The 16,809-nt window shown below is 39.1% G+C and overlaps 1 protein-coding gene across 4 annotated transcripts; it reads right to left on the bottom strand.

The window, feature by feature from the left end:
* Window positions 1-673: 673 nt before the first annotated feature.
* Window positions 674-14,328, bottom strand: RAP2C (RAP2C, member of RAS oncogene family). 4 transcript variants are annotated; one of them, XR_002173012.3, is made up of 4 exons: window positions 14,056-14,328; window positions 11,258-11,572; window positions 8,586-10,150; window positions 674-3,170 (listed from the first exon to the last, which is right to left on the bottom strand). XR_002173012.3 is itself a non-coding variant. In XM_019919022.3 (3 exons), exons 1-2 carry the CDS (start codon window positions 14,326-14,328, stop codon window positions 11,294-11,296), a joined length of 552 nt encoding a protein of 183 aa, XP_019774581.1. In that variant the 3' UTR covers window positions 674-3,170; window positions 11,258-11,293. The 4 variants fall into 4 exon arrangements, 2 of the variants coding, with proteins under 2 accessions (XP_019774581.1, XP_019774582.1); XR_012329256.1 differs by having other exon boundaries at window positions 9,007-10,150; XM_019919022.3 differs by lacking the exon at window positions 8,586-10,150.
* Window positions 14,329-16,809: the final 2,481 nt, after the last annotated feature.

Here is a 16,809-nt window from a genome sequence, read left to right as displayed (position 1 = left end):
AAGACTGATAATCGATGGTAATAAACAACATAATATCTTCTGTATGTTATGACACAGGTATATAAATCTGCCCATTTTTTACAATTAAAAAAGTCCAGTTCATAATACATTTGGACAGACAGAACTGTCCAACTTCGAAGAAAACATGTGGCTTTAAAGAACATTGAGATTAAAACATCTATTCTGTTCAACAATTTAAAAACACTAGGTTAAGCAGTGAATTAAAGTGATTGGCAAAACCTTTCACTGGACAAAACAAAGTGATAATTGTGTTGAATTTTCTTAATTCATTATTTCAGAATTTAATTATATTGCTTAATATCATCTGGAAAGTCCTACACATGGACAATTCCCAGCCAGATTTGTAGCTGGGCCACTTTCTCCATTTGGGACAAGTCATATACATTATACTTTTTTACCCATTATTTCTAATTTCTAATTTATTTATAAGTTATTCAATTGATTAAATATTACATTTTAGGATATATCTCAGTTTTTCCCCATATATGCCAGAATGGTGACTAAGGACACAAGTGAACGTTTAACTTGTCTAAACATGTACTGCAATACACATTATCATTTTGATAAAAAGTAATGACTTTGAGTTATGAGATTTACAAGCTAGCAAATAACAAGTAGTAAAACACCAAATAATTCAAGAAAACAACCTCAGTAATACAGATGTCTATTTTATTAAAAAAGTTACAAACAGGTGGACTGCAGGGTCGTCTTACAAAATGACAAGAATGAAATCTATTGGAAAAATTTTACTTTTACAAATCTTTATAGGTCATTGTTCAATGTTTGTACTTGTTATTCGAGATTTTTTACCTTTCATTGATAAAGTTACAGTACATTAGATCCATGATAATAGGTTACATGATTTTATTCGCAGAGCCCTACTGCAGTGATTTGAACAACTCCTAAACAGATGCCATAGTAAAGACGAGACATATATTGCATTTAATATTAATTTATTATCCTAATAAGCAACTTGACATGCAATCTATTGAGGAAGCTAAAATAACTTTTGGTCCCTTTTCTTAAAATGTGCTGGAGAAACCACCTTTAAATCACTTTCCCCTGATTCCTGTGATCCTAAGTGAATTCAAGTTAAACTTGCTGCTGAGGTCAGTGACAGAGAGAGCGAGAGAGAGCAAGAGAATGAGAACTATCCATAGGAAAGAAACACTGTATTAAAAAAAAATCCATCTGCAGAAAATTTAAATTATGAATTATTTGATTCCTTTAGAATTTCACAAAGCTAATAAAGATGAACCACAATCACCTAACCTACTTTGAACTGAGTGTTTGGTTTTAAGTTTGGTGTTAAAGTGCAAACTTAAATTAGGTATTCATTTCAAGCAGTTTATAAATAAGAAACAAAGTTTCAATTGCCTCCACCCTTACAATCTCACCATAAAATTCAAAATCTAAAATCAAGAGTTCACTTTGAGGGAATTTGATCAGGAATCAAATGCAACACGATTTTAAAAAAGGAAATCAAAGTTTAATTAATTTCTACGCAATAATTAATGGTCATGCTGACCAATAAATCACATGAATGTAGATAACACTTTATTTGAACATCACACACAATATAAATTTAAAATTGCCACACCCTTCCAAAAACCATCACTGCATATATTAGAGCTTTCCTTGACAAAGTTATTGAGCTATTATTATAGATCAAAAGTATAGTTTTGGTTTTTTTTGTTTTGTTTTATTTAGAAGCATGTTCAAATGACTAAAGCTGGGCTCCTAAAATCGAGAACTTTGGTGCAGTAGGTGAGCTGCAGTTATTAACTTCTGCAAATTAAAAGCACACAACTAAAACCAAATAAAAACCCAACAACAAAATACTGTCAAACTTACAAAATTTTTAAATCATTGCTAGAAAAAGCGCTCGTCATGATGTTAAAACTGAACCACAAGATTACTCTTTATAAGTTTTCTTTCTGCTTCTATACCTGTGTTACTGTTAAAATGTTCAAGTATTCAGACAAAATGTGCTGATTAGGTAAACAACATGGAAGGCAATGGCTATTAGAAGCACATTTGCAAAAAAAACAAAAACAAAAACAAAACGCCCAGAGACTTGGCGCTATCCTCCCTCCTGTTACACAGATTTTTGTCTCTACTACAAACATGCTTCTTGAGAAATAACTAAAAAGCAATTGTGATAGTGCAAGAAAACTTTAACAAATATTGCTTTAAACTATTACTCAGAAAGACAAATATTAAGAACTAGAAACTGTATATGATTTTATTTGAATTTAATTTTACATGTGCAGAAGTCTACTAGATGTCAATTGCAAGCCTGACAGGCAAAGCTGAGCTATCTCTGTTTAGGTATACAATTAATTTACCATGGATACAATATCCCTCTTCAAAGGCATTGCTAAGTAGGTCATAACTAAATTTAGAACTTCACAGAAAGGAAAATGTTACTGCTGCAATTTGATGCTGTAAATGAGATTAACACATGTGAAAACCTAATGGAATCAAATACTTAACTCTTCAGCTAAATGCTCTACAGTCAATTTCAAATATCAATTGTAACTTTCAGAACATTTTAATTACAAAAACACATCACAAACTGCACTTGAAGAAAAGGGATATTCCATCCATACAGGTAAAATGTGATCTTTAGTTTCTTTTTACAACACTGCCACACGTAAACAAAGGCTCAAAGTATTAACCAACCATTTAAAGGAGAAAGATTTTACAAATAGAATGAAGCACTGGTGCGAGGTAATATACAGAAGTAACCATTTGTTTAAGGCTCAATTTTTTCTCCATTATAACTTTCTTTTAAAAGGCATTGAGTAGGTAATACTGAGTTTGAGTATTTAATAAATACAAGTTGAGAAACTGATTAAAGAAATCAATTAAAATATTAAAAATTAATTCTTGCATATTAGCCATCAATAAGAACTTAGAAAGCTACAAAAGGACTGATTGATAAAGAACAGATTTTAAACATATGGTAAACGTGCTAAGCATTCCTGTTTAAGGTCAATGGATCTTGAAGGCCAAAGACCTTATGCACTTAATTAGATGTATGGCAACATGCTGTAATAGAGACAGGTTTACCAAGGCTCAGTTCTGCAACCCAGGTTGTAAAGTTCTCCAAAGCAGCATCTGTGCAAATTTCCTCTGAGTTTTATCTGCAATTAAGATTAAAATGTCATTAAAATGTAGAAATATAGATTACAGTTTAAAATGAAAACACTGACAACAGATCTCTATACACATGCAAATGGTACCAGAATCGTAAAGTGGAATTTCACTGTGTTCCCCATAAATTTAAGCAAAAATAATTTTCTGTGGTCCAAAAGAATCATTAAATTTTAGCAACACTATAATGATGCACTGGATGTAATATACTGTAACTTCTATTTTTAAAAATATTATATTTTATAAAGTATACAATATTAAAAATGTTATTACATGTTTAAAAGATCTTACAGTGTAAAAGTGGCAAATGTCACTTCTACTTTGATCTCTTCATGTTTTTATTGGGAAATAGTATTAGAATTAAATGTATACTGATTATGAACTAACTTGACAATATGCAAAACTTCAAAAGTTAGGGTTTTTTTTTTGAGATTTTAAAATAAGAGAATGTAATTCAATCAAAGTCTAGCTATCAAGCATCTACTAGGTACCCCGACTTGGGTTAGATGCTAGGTGACAGCAGTAGTTCAAATTTCCCACTCTGGTCTGCCCTCTTCAGTACATCCTCCCAACCATAAAAGCTTCTCCTATGATTGAGATTTCTCAGTCTCTGCTCTTAGAATTGGTAGACTTCTGCCCTCCTAATTAATACCAGGGGGAAAAAAATCTATCATTCAGACACAATGTCTTTTAAATATGCTGGATCACCAAAGTGCTTCTAGGGGAATGGAATTACATTTTTTAGTGTAAAAGATTAAAATTGTTAAATAAAGCCAGAAACAAAGAGTAGAATAGCAACTATGAAACAATGCCAAGTGAAACCAACTTAAGATCATCTTAGGGCTCTACCAATGTTTATACATGCAAAATTTTAATTTCATTTGACAGCTACACATCTATTAGTGTTCAAAGAGCCTGAGAGAACTCTTTATTAGCAGCTATATCATAAAAATGATTAGTTTTAAAGAACGTCTCTCATTATTATTGAAATTCTGCCACCTAAACACATTAGGAAAAACAGAACAAAAGTTTGCCTCTTCAGAAATTATTAAAGAAAAATTTTTCTTCCAATTAAAATTAAGACTTTCTTTGCATTGACGCAAGTTGTTAATTAGGACACTGGTTATTTAAGCTTGGACAAGTCCAGTTTCCTCATCATTAAAATAAGGATAAAAATTCTTTCCTGACAGGGTTGTGGTAAACATCACATAAGGTACTATGTGAAAGCACCTTACATGTCAAACGTCAGGTAACTTTTTCATTTCTCAACTACGTTATAAATTTCGAAAAGACCAGGATTGTGCCTTTGATATCCAAATTAAAGACCTTTATATTTTTAATTTTTGGCCTCATTTCAATTTTTATACCTATTTGAACACAACAGTATTTCATTATATACTCAGTTCATTGTGAGGACTCTTTTTCAGATCAGACTTTCGTCAATTAACATGAATTAGTAAGTTGACTCTAATTTTTTTTTTTTTCCGGTACGTGGGCCTCTCACCGCTGTGGCCTCTCCCGCTGCGGAGCACAGGCTCTGGACGCGCAGGCCCAGCCGCTCCGCGGCTCGTGGGATCCTCCCGGACCAGAGCACGAACCCGTGTCCCCTGCATCGGCAGGCGGGCTCTCAATCACTGCGCCACCAGGGAAGCCCTTGACTATAAATTTTAACCCACATTTTTCAAAATAAGCAATTATAAAGAGTTTAAGATTTCCAAATATGAATATGTCTCTTAAGTAGGGAAGACTTGGATGATTTAATAGTTCAGGCATTCTCTGAAATCAAATTGAGGAAGTAGTAATTATTTCTAGCCAAAATAAACATTAAGAATACATACCAGCTTATTAACCATAATCTACATTAAATAAAATGTGATAAATGCATTATTTCCCACCCTCTAAAAACCTGGTTAATACTTGGTCTATCTACATTCCACAGGATGACAATACTCCAGTGAAATCAAGAGACATAGATAAATCCCGGGTCAGATTCAACAGTATTAATATGAGGCATACCATTAAACAAAGTATTAATACCAACTACTTTTCCAGAGAGTAATAAATTTTAATTCTCTGCAGTAATAAATTCTGAGGCAAAAGCTTGCATGAAGCCAAAAGTACAGTCTCTCTCAGATTAGAAGTTCCCTGAATGCAAAATGTAAACGCTACTGCTCCACACTATGAAAGCAAAATTTTCAGTGTACTAACAACTCTTATTCATTTAAAAAACATTCCAGAAGTTTTAAAGGCAGCTGGTCAAAGTCATACTTTTTAACTCCCAGGATATCACATCCAGACACACTGCAAAAGTACATGCTACTTGTGAGATAGAACCCAAGTGATGCTCGTCCTTACTCTCAAGTTTCCAGCAAGACACCCAACAAATCTGAACGCTGGAAGCTTCTGCTCAAATTCTTGCTTAACTGGTTTCACTTTTCCACTTTTTTCTAATTAGATTTTGTTAGGAAAGAATAAAAAAAAATCCCAAACAACAGTCCAAACCTTTTGCTCAGGAAATTATGAAATAGGGTCTCCCAAGTGGGGTAAATTGGTACACGAGAGTACCAAACACAGAACTGAAAGAACAAAGATCATTATTTATGTCAGCGTGAAGAAAAAGGGAGACTCTTGATTCACGACTAGCACATCATTTCACGTGGCAGCAGAATGCCTGGGATATTAACAAAGGCTCCTAAAAGGCTTAGCAGTTTATGAATGCCTTTCTAGCTTAGCTGGATTTAGCATTTCTAAATACAATGGTATTTACTAGCATTCTTTTTAGCAAATATAAATGTGCAACCATAATCAATTTTAACTTTTTCCAGTTTTATACATATGATATTCTGGGGACTTAACCAAAGGAACTTTTAAAAAAAGAAATTTCGTTTTCCCGTTTTTACTTGGCATTTTCATATCCAAGTTAAATATTAATTATATTAGCAAAGCACTAGGCTAGAATTCTGTTGATAGAGTTTATGTTTTTTGTCAAATATCTTGCTTGTTTCTCCATTGTAATTTGCATAACACTCATGAAGCTTATTAGGGGGTGGAGTGAGAGAGCTATAGGATCATTAAAAGTGCTCATCTGTCACCCATTAGAGAGCAGAAGCTGAACCTATGGCATAGAATCCTCAAATGGAAGGTGAACCGTGCTTTAAGGAGAACATGCACACTAAAAGTTTACAGTAAACCCAGGGTAAAAAGGAAAAGCTATTTTTCTTACGTCCTAGACCTAAAATCTCTAAGTTTAAATTAATATGATGAATTCAATTCTGAGATCTCAAACAGTATGGTCATGCCCACTGATAATAAGCAGTGTGAGCCCAATGATCTGATCCGAGCTGCTAGCTTTGAATTAAACCAGGTAGGGCACTGCTTCCCTCAACTCTAAATTGCTTTTTCTGAATCCCATACTCCTAAGACTGTGGCTAATCAAAGGAATTTGGGAGTATGTTTTTAGTAGGATAAGTTTTTCCAACAGCTGACAGGATTTAAGTTTTTCTTGGTGATATTATCTTCTGGATTTTAGAATTCCACTGAGAAGTACTCCCACGAGGAGAATCTTTCCTGAAGTATGGCTAGAATACTTCCTCAGTGGCAATTCTCCAACTCCATGATGCAATTTTTGTTAATTCTACTGATGGCTCATTCTAAGCTAGAGAGGTAACAGAGTAAAAGTGAATGGCTCAAATGTATTTTATTCTGCAATAAAAGCCTAATCTTGAGGTTAAAAGGAAGCAGTTAAAGTGGGAACAGATATACAAAGAGTCATTCTAATCACAGACACCTCCACACCCAGAGCAGGTCTAACTAGGCACCTATCCACCCTGAAGAGTCCTAAACCATGAACCTTGTGGGGGTCAGTGAAGGTCTGGGAGAATTAGTGGGCAGAAAGGACAAGGCAACTCTGTTCTTCCCTTTTCCCCCAGGTCCACTGCAGATCTATATGGTGCACACTACCCCAAGGAATGCTTTCTCCTCCCCTCCACTCAGGGCCGCTGTGTCACAGGCTCCATTCTGGCTCACTATGTGAACTGGATGACGAACGAGCATTTAAAGTAAGCTATCTTCTCCAAAGTGATAAGCAAGATAGGGCAGGGGGGAAAAAAGGAAGTATCTATCTAAACTGTAACTTCAACAATAGAATTCCACCCCAGTGTTTTACTGACATGATTAATATTTAACTTGGATATGAAAATGCCAGCATTTTAAAGTACAAAATGTGATTTAATTTTCATGATTTCCCCCTCACATCTGCTAAATCCCCGGCATATCATATCTAATTAAAAGCTGGAAAAAAGATTAGAAACAATTCTGATTCCACATATTTATTTATTTTAAAAAAACCTGAAAATGCTAATCAATTCCACTGTGTTTAGAAATAGTAAGGCCAGCTAGACTAAAATGACATTCATAGATGGTTCAGCCTTTCAGGAGCCTTTGTTAACATCCCGGGCATTCTGCCGCCACGTGAAATGATGTACTAGTCTTGAATCAAGAATCTCCCTTTTTCTTCGGGCTGACATATATAATGAACTGAGGCTGACATAAATAATGATCTTTGTTCTTTCAGTTTGATTCCCGGTGTTTGGTACTCTTATGCACCACTTACTCTCGTCGAGAGAACCCGTCCATAATACACGGAGAAAAATAGGATAAAATCCTGCAGGAGACCTTCAAGCTGTAGTAAAGAACACCTTCTTTTATTCCTGTTTTTTTAAAAAAATAATTATATTAATTTCTGTCAATACTGGACTGAGATACAGGAATCCTTGAAAAAATAATCTTTAAAAAAATTCTATTTGCCAAAAGAGTATTTACCAAATGATCACATTTAAGGAATAACTTTACTGTACTTCCCTAACAGAATATTTTTAGGATATTATTTTCTTTCTTTCTGGCATTCCCTCTGTTTGGAAATCACCTCTACCCCTCCCCCCATCCACTCAAATCCTACCCATTCTTCAAGGCCTGACTCAAACGCTACCGCTCCCCGGTTCCTCTAAATCAGTGGTTCTTAACCAGGGGCAATTTTGCCCCCCAGGAGACACCTGGCGATGTCTGAAAATATTACTGTTCACCACGACAGAGGGGCGGGGGGAATGCTCTTGGCATCTAGTAGGTCGAGGCTAGGGATGCTGCTAAACATTCTGCAATGCACAGGATGGTCGCTACAGCAAAGAGTCCTGAATGTTGAGAACCTGCTCTAACTGAACGTGGTCTCTCCTTTCCCTGAAACCCCACAGCACTGTGATTTACTTCTTTTATAGTATTATGAGATTATTAACAAAACACTCATCATTCTCAACGACAGTATCTCACAACAGCCTAATGTCAACTATTTACACCAATACAGGGGAACGATGATACAGTTAATAAAACCAAGACAGGGCTGCAACACTGACCTGGGTTTCTATTATACTTCTGCTGCATAGTAAACGAAGTCCTTCAAAGCAGTTGGTGGCAGGCTCCTCAGGTCAGTAAGGAAACCAGCCACGAAAGCAGTGCATAAGGAATCTGGCATTGCTTCCAGACTTACAGTAAGATTACTGCCAGTGGGAGGGTGAAAGGTGAGGAAACAATCCTGGGAGCCATGCAGATAAACAGGTGTTGGGCAACAGACTGGTGACTCAAATTGAAGGGTGGTAAGAAATAAATGTGAGGAATTATCAGCAGTAATGCTTAGAACATTAATATATTTTCCCTTTCAATTAAGAGAAACCAACTTACAACAATCACAGTTCTTCTGACTCACTTGAGTCTTACTATCTCTAATTTGGACAAGGTACTCTTATAAATATTAAGGACAAACATTTCCCAAATCACCTTTATTTGTCAAAGTTTGATCTTCAATCTGAATCTGGGACTGGTAGACTTCAGAGCTCTATGACTCAAGCTACAGGACTCAGAATCCATCACCTATTTTTTCAAATAAATAGTAAGCAAGCACAACCACAAACTTTATGGACCTCCAATTACAGATACCTGTGCACATCAGTTCAATTTTATTTGATAGCAAAAAAACCCACTGCGTATAGTGTGCTTTGTTCTAAAAGATCTTGGTCAGGGGACTCCCTATAACATTTTCAGAAATCCAGCTGATTAGATATTTTATTTCAAGACTCACACCTTCAATTGCGTATTCTGCTTATAAAAACCAAACAAAAACTACACAGGCAACTTAACCCATTATTATAAAAACGAGCAATTATTGTTATTAATATTTTCTGATTTCAGTACCTTAGTTAACAAAAAATATAAACATAGTTTCCTTGAGATATTAAAAAGTCTACTTAATCATTCGTGTAGGTAACCAAACAGATTAAAAGTAATTTAGATCACACAAGCTGCAAAATGAAATAAACTCAGAAATAACTCAGAATAAGAAATCTTTAAAAATAGCTCTAGACATTACTCATTTGCCAATTTGAATAAGACAGTGGCCCTCTACATGTGAGACCAATTTTATTCAGTTTCCTTCCTATAGCTGTCTACATTAATGACAGAAAAAAACTGGGAACATTTTGCAGGAGCTGGTTAATTTTTTATAAAGATGATAAAACTAAAATGCACACACTTACGTCATTTGCCTGGTTAAAAGTGTCAGATAGAGAAGTAGAGCATAACGGTAAAGATGCGACACCACACAGAACTTGCTCAAACTTGAAGCTGGCTTACAATTTAAGAAGAGACATTGTGGTATCAAGAACCCTGGACTCAATCACCTACATAGGCCTGTTCCTGCCTCAAAAAACTATATTGCAAGTGTGATGCTATCAACAAAACATATGCTGGGCTACAGTCTGCACAGTGACACTATATGATAACAGATGGAGCTAGGTATAAGACAATAAATGTGTTTTCATCTCATTCTGGTATGCTCAAAAACTGATGAGTGAAAGCATTTTGAATAAAGCACTGTTGTCATCCTTCATTTTCAAAGATGACACCAGCTGACAGAAGATCTTGTCTGAAAAGATAAATTAGGGACTGTTAGTCTTTTCTCCAGGGAGCACATATAAAGCCAGACCTTTGATTAGGAATCATCTCTGCAATCTGAAATGACTGTTGCCATTTGCAACACTGCCTCTTAGACTTGAGGTCAGTCTTGGCTCAAAACAATCAATTCCATTCCTGATATTGTCAGGCTAGTCTGGCATTTTCTGTGGTTTCTCAGTCATCCAGGATATTTGTTGTCTTATCTTATAATCTAAGTATTATTGTCTAAGTGAGACTATCTGCCCAATTACAATCTAGATTAAAAGATCATGACATGAATAAAATAATCTCATTTTAAATGCTCAGTAAATTTTATATAACCTTACTTTTCCAAAAACACATTCATTAAAAAAACCTTTATTAAGTTATTAGCCCAATGAAAGGTTTGAAGATTTTACTATTGTTCTTATTAACTCCATTATTTATTAAACTGAATACATTATTTTCCTAGGCTTGGGACTGTCCGTTCTAAACACATCACAGATGATTTCACCAGATTCTCATCTGGACCATATATTCATAATGAAGTCAAGGTACATTGTGGCACTATAATTTATTATTATCAGAGGTCACTTAAGTCCCTCCAGTGAAAGGTACAGATTAACTTGATTAAATAATCATCCTGTAAATCTAGCACTTGGGTGATTAGTAAATTGATGATTTCAATTACAGCAGCTCTCCAGCCCAGAAAAGAAAAGTATAGAAAACACAAAGCTAATCATCTTCTCAAATTATTACTGGATGCTCTCCCATGCATTTTGGATGCTACATCACCAAAACAGGGAAAGGTGTATCATCCTTTAACTTACCCCACCCCAAAGGAATGTTACCAGAGAGAGAAGCACAGTAAGTTGCTTTAAAAAACAAATCTTGGTGATGGGAATACAGGCAATTTCTTACCTTCATTTTACTAATCTGTATTTTTTTCAATTTTCTACACTGAATGTTGACTATTTTGCGCTAAGGGAAATACTATTTTAAAAATAAAGAAATTTAAGGTAGCACAATGTGTATTATTAGTATTACCCAGCTTTCTGTTCCACTTGACCAAAAACATAAGGTTCCATCAACAACTAACCTGCTCGGTATGGCCACGATTGAGGTTATCTTTTTTTTACTGGACAACGCAAGTTGTACAACACTGATCTTGCTTCTCGGGCAGGGAAGAATAGTTCATTTGCCTGACGATCTCGGCAAAAAGTTCATCCACCATTGATTTACTTTTTGCCGATGTCTCCATGAAAGGACAGCCCCATTCTTGAGCCAGAGCTCTGCCTTCTGAAGACATAACCTCTCTTTCTGGTTCCAGATCCACTTTATTTCCTACTAGGATCAGTGGGACTTTTTCATATCTCTTCACTCTGACAATCTGATCTCTCATTGGCTTGATATCCTATGTAAACAGTCACAAAGAGAAAGGAAAAAAATTATGCTATTTGCATAACCATAAAAGAAATATTGCAATATTGCAAGAAGTCATCCTTCAGTAAGTAGAGAACGCTGAATCCAAAATAAAACCACACACCCAAATAGAGAAAATGTCATTTTCTCCATTGAAGTAGCAACTAGATAATTTCCAGATTCCACCTGCTGGATTTCTGTCAAGAATATAAAACATAGGTTGCACACTAACTTTAGGACTCATTTAATCACTTCTTTCCCTCAGTCGATACTGATTTGAAAAGCAAATTCCCAAATATGATGAATCCATTTGTACAAAAGGGTGTCTGGCCATGTCCTTAAACCTGCCGGCTTGTCATCACTCCTGATAACACCTGTTATCCTAGCACAGGATGGCAGCATCTATGCATTCCTAGCCATTTAGCAAGAGCGCTTGAGAGAAAGTGTTTTAGGTGGGAACAAAAACACTGCTTTGTGTCTAGAAGACCAAAGTTAAAAACAGATTCACACATGTCAATGTTTCATTTTAAATGTAACGGTATGCCTTTATCCTCAAAATATACTTCAATGTTAGAAATTACGGTACACTAGTGAGCAGCTCCTGGGAGGGACAATGCAGGGGGGAGTCTGGGCGGGAAGAAGTCAAACTTTCCTTTGCCTATGTTCGGGTTTACAACTTGAATTTTCTCCCGCATGTATTACTTTTTCTAAGTAATTACAATTAATCACAAAAGGTAAGAGCCTTAACAATTCTCTAGGAGGGTGAACTTTGGGGGGGGCCGGTAGTACTGATTTAAGACATGCTATAGATTTAATACTAACATTAGTTTTTTGGATTTTTTTGTAACTTAAAAGATTTGACTTAAATATAACACGTGTTTAATTTGAATAGTTACAGTGCACAGTATTCACTTGCAGGATGAAGGAAGAACAAGGGACTGAAAATTTACAAAAACATACGGTTATTTGACATTTGTAACAATTTTGTTTGATCACATATCAATTCAGTCTTCTAGGTTAAGCTTCTTTTCCCTGTGTCCTTATGGAAACACAAGTTCAGCTGAGAATCCAAATTTACGGCATTTGGGCTTAAAAGAGTTTCAGTCTCCATTGAAATAATGGCAGTTTTTCACTCTTTATTTATGTGTATAAAAGAAGTAGCTATAATGGATATCTTATGAAAAACCCTTCAAAAGACTGCCAGCCTCAAGAGAGTCAGCTAATAGAATAACAAATGTCCCAAGGATCCTTTAGAAAGAAAACGCCTGTCAAATAGCACCTTTAGCACATTGGTACTTTCCGGTGAAAAATGCTTTTATAATAGTAATGCTTTGGAATTTAAGCCTACATAAAATGAACTTTAGTTGGGTCACAGTAGCGTTGTTTCATTTATTATTACCTTTAAAAGAAAAAAAAATCCTGAAGTTGCTATATCTGGTTACTGGAAAAGCTCACTATAGTACTTTAAGTTAAAATACTAAGAAAAGTGGAATTAGCACATTGGCTTGGCTAAAGCACTTAATGTCTCTTATGTAAGCAACATTAGTGCACACCTTTAAATGCAGAAAAAAATATCCATTTCCTAAATCAATGGAGGTCAATATAACGGGTCAATATGAGGTTATTTATTTTCAAGGAATAAATAGCAACATTTATTGCATCTCTTAAAATAATGTTAAACCTCCAGTCTGTCTTCCAGTGAAGGACACGACAGATTTTCCGAAGAAATTGGACCACCTCCAGTTCGGCCACCGGCCGGGGGTTAGAAATCTGCACTTGTTCAGTGTTCCCAGTTCCACATATTTTCTATAAATATTGTCAATATTATCAGAAATGATTTGGATGAACTGCAAAAAAGGAGAGTCATTCTAGATTTTTGTTCGTTATTAATTCTAGGTACTAGTCTTTTCAATTAGTAACTTCCCTTCACACGCTCCAAGTAAGTAAAATGCCTAGAAGGCAGGTCTTGAGTTCTTCATCTTGCAGCCCTAAGATTTATAAATCTGGCTGAGAGACTTGGCTGAGAACAGAGAGGGGGAGGGGGGAAGCAGACGCAGAGGAGTTATCTGTGCAACAGATAATCGGCTCCAAATAATTTTCCTTTTGAAGTGCTCTATTTGCCCGAGATTATCTTTTAAATGTTGTTTTGTTGAGTACATTAACCAAGACTTGTTGACTTGAACAAGCAACTTCAGAAGGCTATATTGTCCAGGCTAAATATACACAAGCTGACATTTCTTTTTCACTTCTCTTTCACTTAAAAATAACTTTAAAACATTTGTTGACGGTTGAGACTTTAGTCTTCTCTACAGAAACAACTCGATACTTTTCCGTGCCAGGAGTAACCTCAAAAATGCGCCATGTCTAACTTTCAAAAGCAAAACACAGTCATTTACGCACGGTGCAAGCAAACCAGAAGTAAATGTAGGATTACCACACCCCCTTCTAACAAATTACAAGACTTGGTTTGGTTACCTGAAAAGACTGTTGATTAACCAGACTATAAACCAGGATGAAACCTTGGCCGTTTTTGATGTAGAGATCTCTCATGGAGGCAAACTGCTCAGTTCCTGCGGTGTCCAGAATTTCCAGCACGGAGGGGGAAGAGTCCACTTCGATCTCTTTGCGGTAGAAATCTTCAATGGTGGGGTCATATTTCTCAATGAAAGTCCCAGTGACAAACTGCACAGTCAGGGCAGATTTGCCAACCCCTCCGCTCCCTAACACCACTACCTTGTATTCCCTCATGAGTCTCACCTTCCCCAACTCCTACCAGAGGGAGGGAAAAATTACACCCCGCTCGCTGCGGCGCGGCTCTGGGAGGCGGAAGGTGGGCGGAAATCTGCGAACCCGGGAGGAGAGTGCAGAGCAGCCGAGGGCCCAACGAGAGAAGAAGAGGAAGTTAAAGGAGGGGGAGGGGAAAGAGCGAAGTGTCGGGGTGGGTGGGGATGGGATGGTAATGCCCTTCCTATAGGAACTGAAGCCCAGGCAGGGGGCGTGGGGAGAGGGCGAGCCCGGAGCAGCCCGGAGTGGGGGGGAGGCGAGGCGCGCCCCCCGGAGGGAAGGGGTGGGCGCCGCAGGACCGACGGGGGCTCCCGCGGGAAGGCGGGCGTCGGAGGAGCCTGCGGCCGGGGGCTGCCCCGTACCCCTCCCCCGCCCTTCACACAAAGGGGCCCAGGGACCCCGCTTCCTGCTCGCGCCGCCGAGCCGGCCCGGGCCTATGTGCTCTGTTCCAGTCTCTGCTGCCCGGACGGGTCTCTGGGCCGCGGCTCCCGCGGGCGTCGTCCGGCCTGTGATGGGGCGGGGAGAGGGCGCGCGTTACCCGCCGGACCCCCGCCCGCCCCAGCCGGGCGGCCTGGCCGGCCGCCTCCCCTCCCCCCGCCCCCGGCTCCCACCCGGACCCGGCCACCGCCGCCAACACCGCCGCCGCTTACCCTGCCGTCCTCACCCGCCCGGCCGCCCGGGAGGCTCTGTCACGCCAAGGCCATGGCCATCGGCCGGCTCCTTGGTCTCACCGCCGCCCCTGCGCTGCGGCTCGCAGAGGGAAAAGGGGCGGGGGCCGTCCGGCGGCGGCGGCCGCTGGGACTCCAGGCGAACCCACCTCTTTTTTTTCTCACCCCCCACCCCCCCCCCCCCCACCGCACACACCCGGAAGGGTTTCCCTGACACACTGGTTGAGGTGCCCCAGTTCCCCGAGACTGGACGGGATCACTTCCGGTGGGGAAAGTCCCACCTCTCCGGGGCGAGCCGGCTGGCGCTGGGGCCGCGCCCTGCTGGGCGAGACGGCCAGGGGACGGTTTCGGGTCGGGGCTATGGCCTTGGCAAAGGGCCTCTCCCAGAACCTCCGGCGTCCTCCCTTTTTCCGCCCGGCTGCCCGCAGCTGCTGTTCCTGCTGCTGATGCTGCGGACAGTCCCACCCCGACCTCGCGGAAGCCTCTCCGCGTCTCAGCTGCCCCCAGCCCGGCCTGAGGACTCGATCCACTCTTGGCGGATCTAACGACCCGGAGAACGCCAAACATCTCCGGACTAGAAGCAGAAGGGAAAATAAAACAGCCAAGAAAGTTGATTCTCTTTGCTGGTATTTCTTCCACTTGACATTTTTCGAAGAAACGCGTGCAAACTAGCCTTCGACTTCGCTAATGGTTCTGATTTCCTCTGTGGTGTGTTTTATTTAGCCGTGCCTGACAAATAATTAAGCACACACACGGTACTTTTATCATCTGGCAAATCTGCCTTGTCTCCATCAGCAAATGCCAGAGTCATTCCTTTCTTTCTTATCACCAGGGTCGAAAAACAACAGGATTAGAAGTACACTTTACGGTACTGTAACTCAGCTTTGCCCCATTTTTTATTCCAACCGCTACGCAGCAGGGAAGCCTTGATTGGAAATTGTTTAGGCCAGCAGACTAACTTCTTTTAATCTTTTCATTATTTGCAGGCACAGCAATTTGCATGGCTGGCTCTTCCAAGTTAAAGTTTGTTTTAACGGCCATCCTTCATAGTCTTTGAATTCAGAAGCAAAGGACTCGGGTTAAACACACTAAGTTTCTATTTTTAGATAAAATTGGTACTTCTTACATATCTTTCCCTCTGCTAACTTTCTATTTGTAAACCTTGTGTCAGATCCACAGAGCCCCAGGGTCCCAGAAGCCTAGGTTATATTTTAGGCATGTCACTCCCTTTTTGATTCAGGCATGCACCCAGAAACCTGAGTCAGTGGCCAGTCGAATTAAATTGACCCCAAATCCCCTTACATGTAAGCCCTAATGGCTGAACTGTATAAATAGGGATTTATTACCAAACCCAAATTGTTAGACATTAGACAACAGGCAAATTACAGTAGTGTGAAGTCCCACTGTGTCTCTCCCTGAGTACTCCCCAATGTCACTTACAGTATCCAAAGGAGAGTTTAGCTCAATTTCTCCTCAGCCTAGGGTTGGTGTCATCTGTCCCGCGAAGTCCCCAGCTCTGGCTCCAGCTGGCCTGAGTCCCACCTGATATCTGAGGCACTGCCCTCTGCTGGAAGAGGTTTGGTCTATGAATTATGAGTCTCCTTGTAGGTCACTGCGCTTCCACACGTGCTGTTGCCTGATTTGGAGCTCTGCTGCCCACCTCCCTGGCTAGCTGTCTCCAGACTGTCTGGGGGAATCCACAGCCCTGCACCAGCCCTGCTTGTAACTGAGTCTGGAAATTCCTCTTCTGATCCAGCAATCAGTGCTGAGCAATTGT

This window comes from Tursiops truncatus, chromosome X (genome assembly GCF_011762595.2).
Source record: "Tursiops truncatus isolate mTurTru1 chromosome X, mTurTru1.mat.Y, whole genome shotgun sequence".
NCBI classification, from domain to species: Eukaryota; Metazoa; Chordata; class Mammalia; order Artiodactyla; family Delphinidae; genus Tursiops; species Tursiops truncatus.
Note: the sequence above shows the minus strand (reverse complement) of the source record. Positions and strands in the feature narration are given on the sequence as shown.

Excerpts from the sequence above, each read along its gene's own strand:
- RAP2C (XM_019919022.3), bottom strand. The coding sequence starts at position 14,328 with ATGAGGGAATACAAGGTAGTGGTGTTAGGGAGCGGAGGGGTTGGCAAA. Across the intron at positions 11,573-14,055 it reads TTAATCAACAGTCTTTTCAG|GATATCAAGCCAATGAGAGA; the intron begins GTAACCAAACCA and ends CTGTTTACATAG.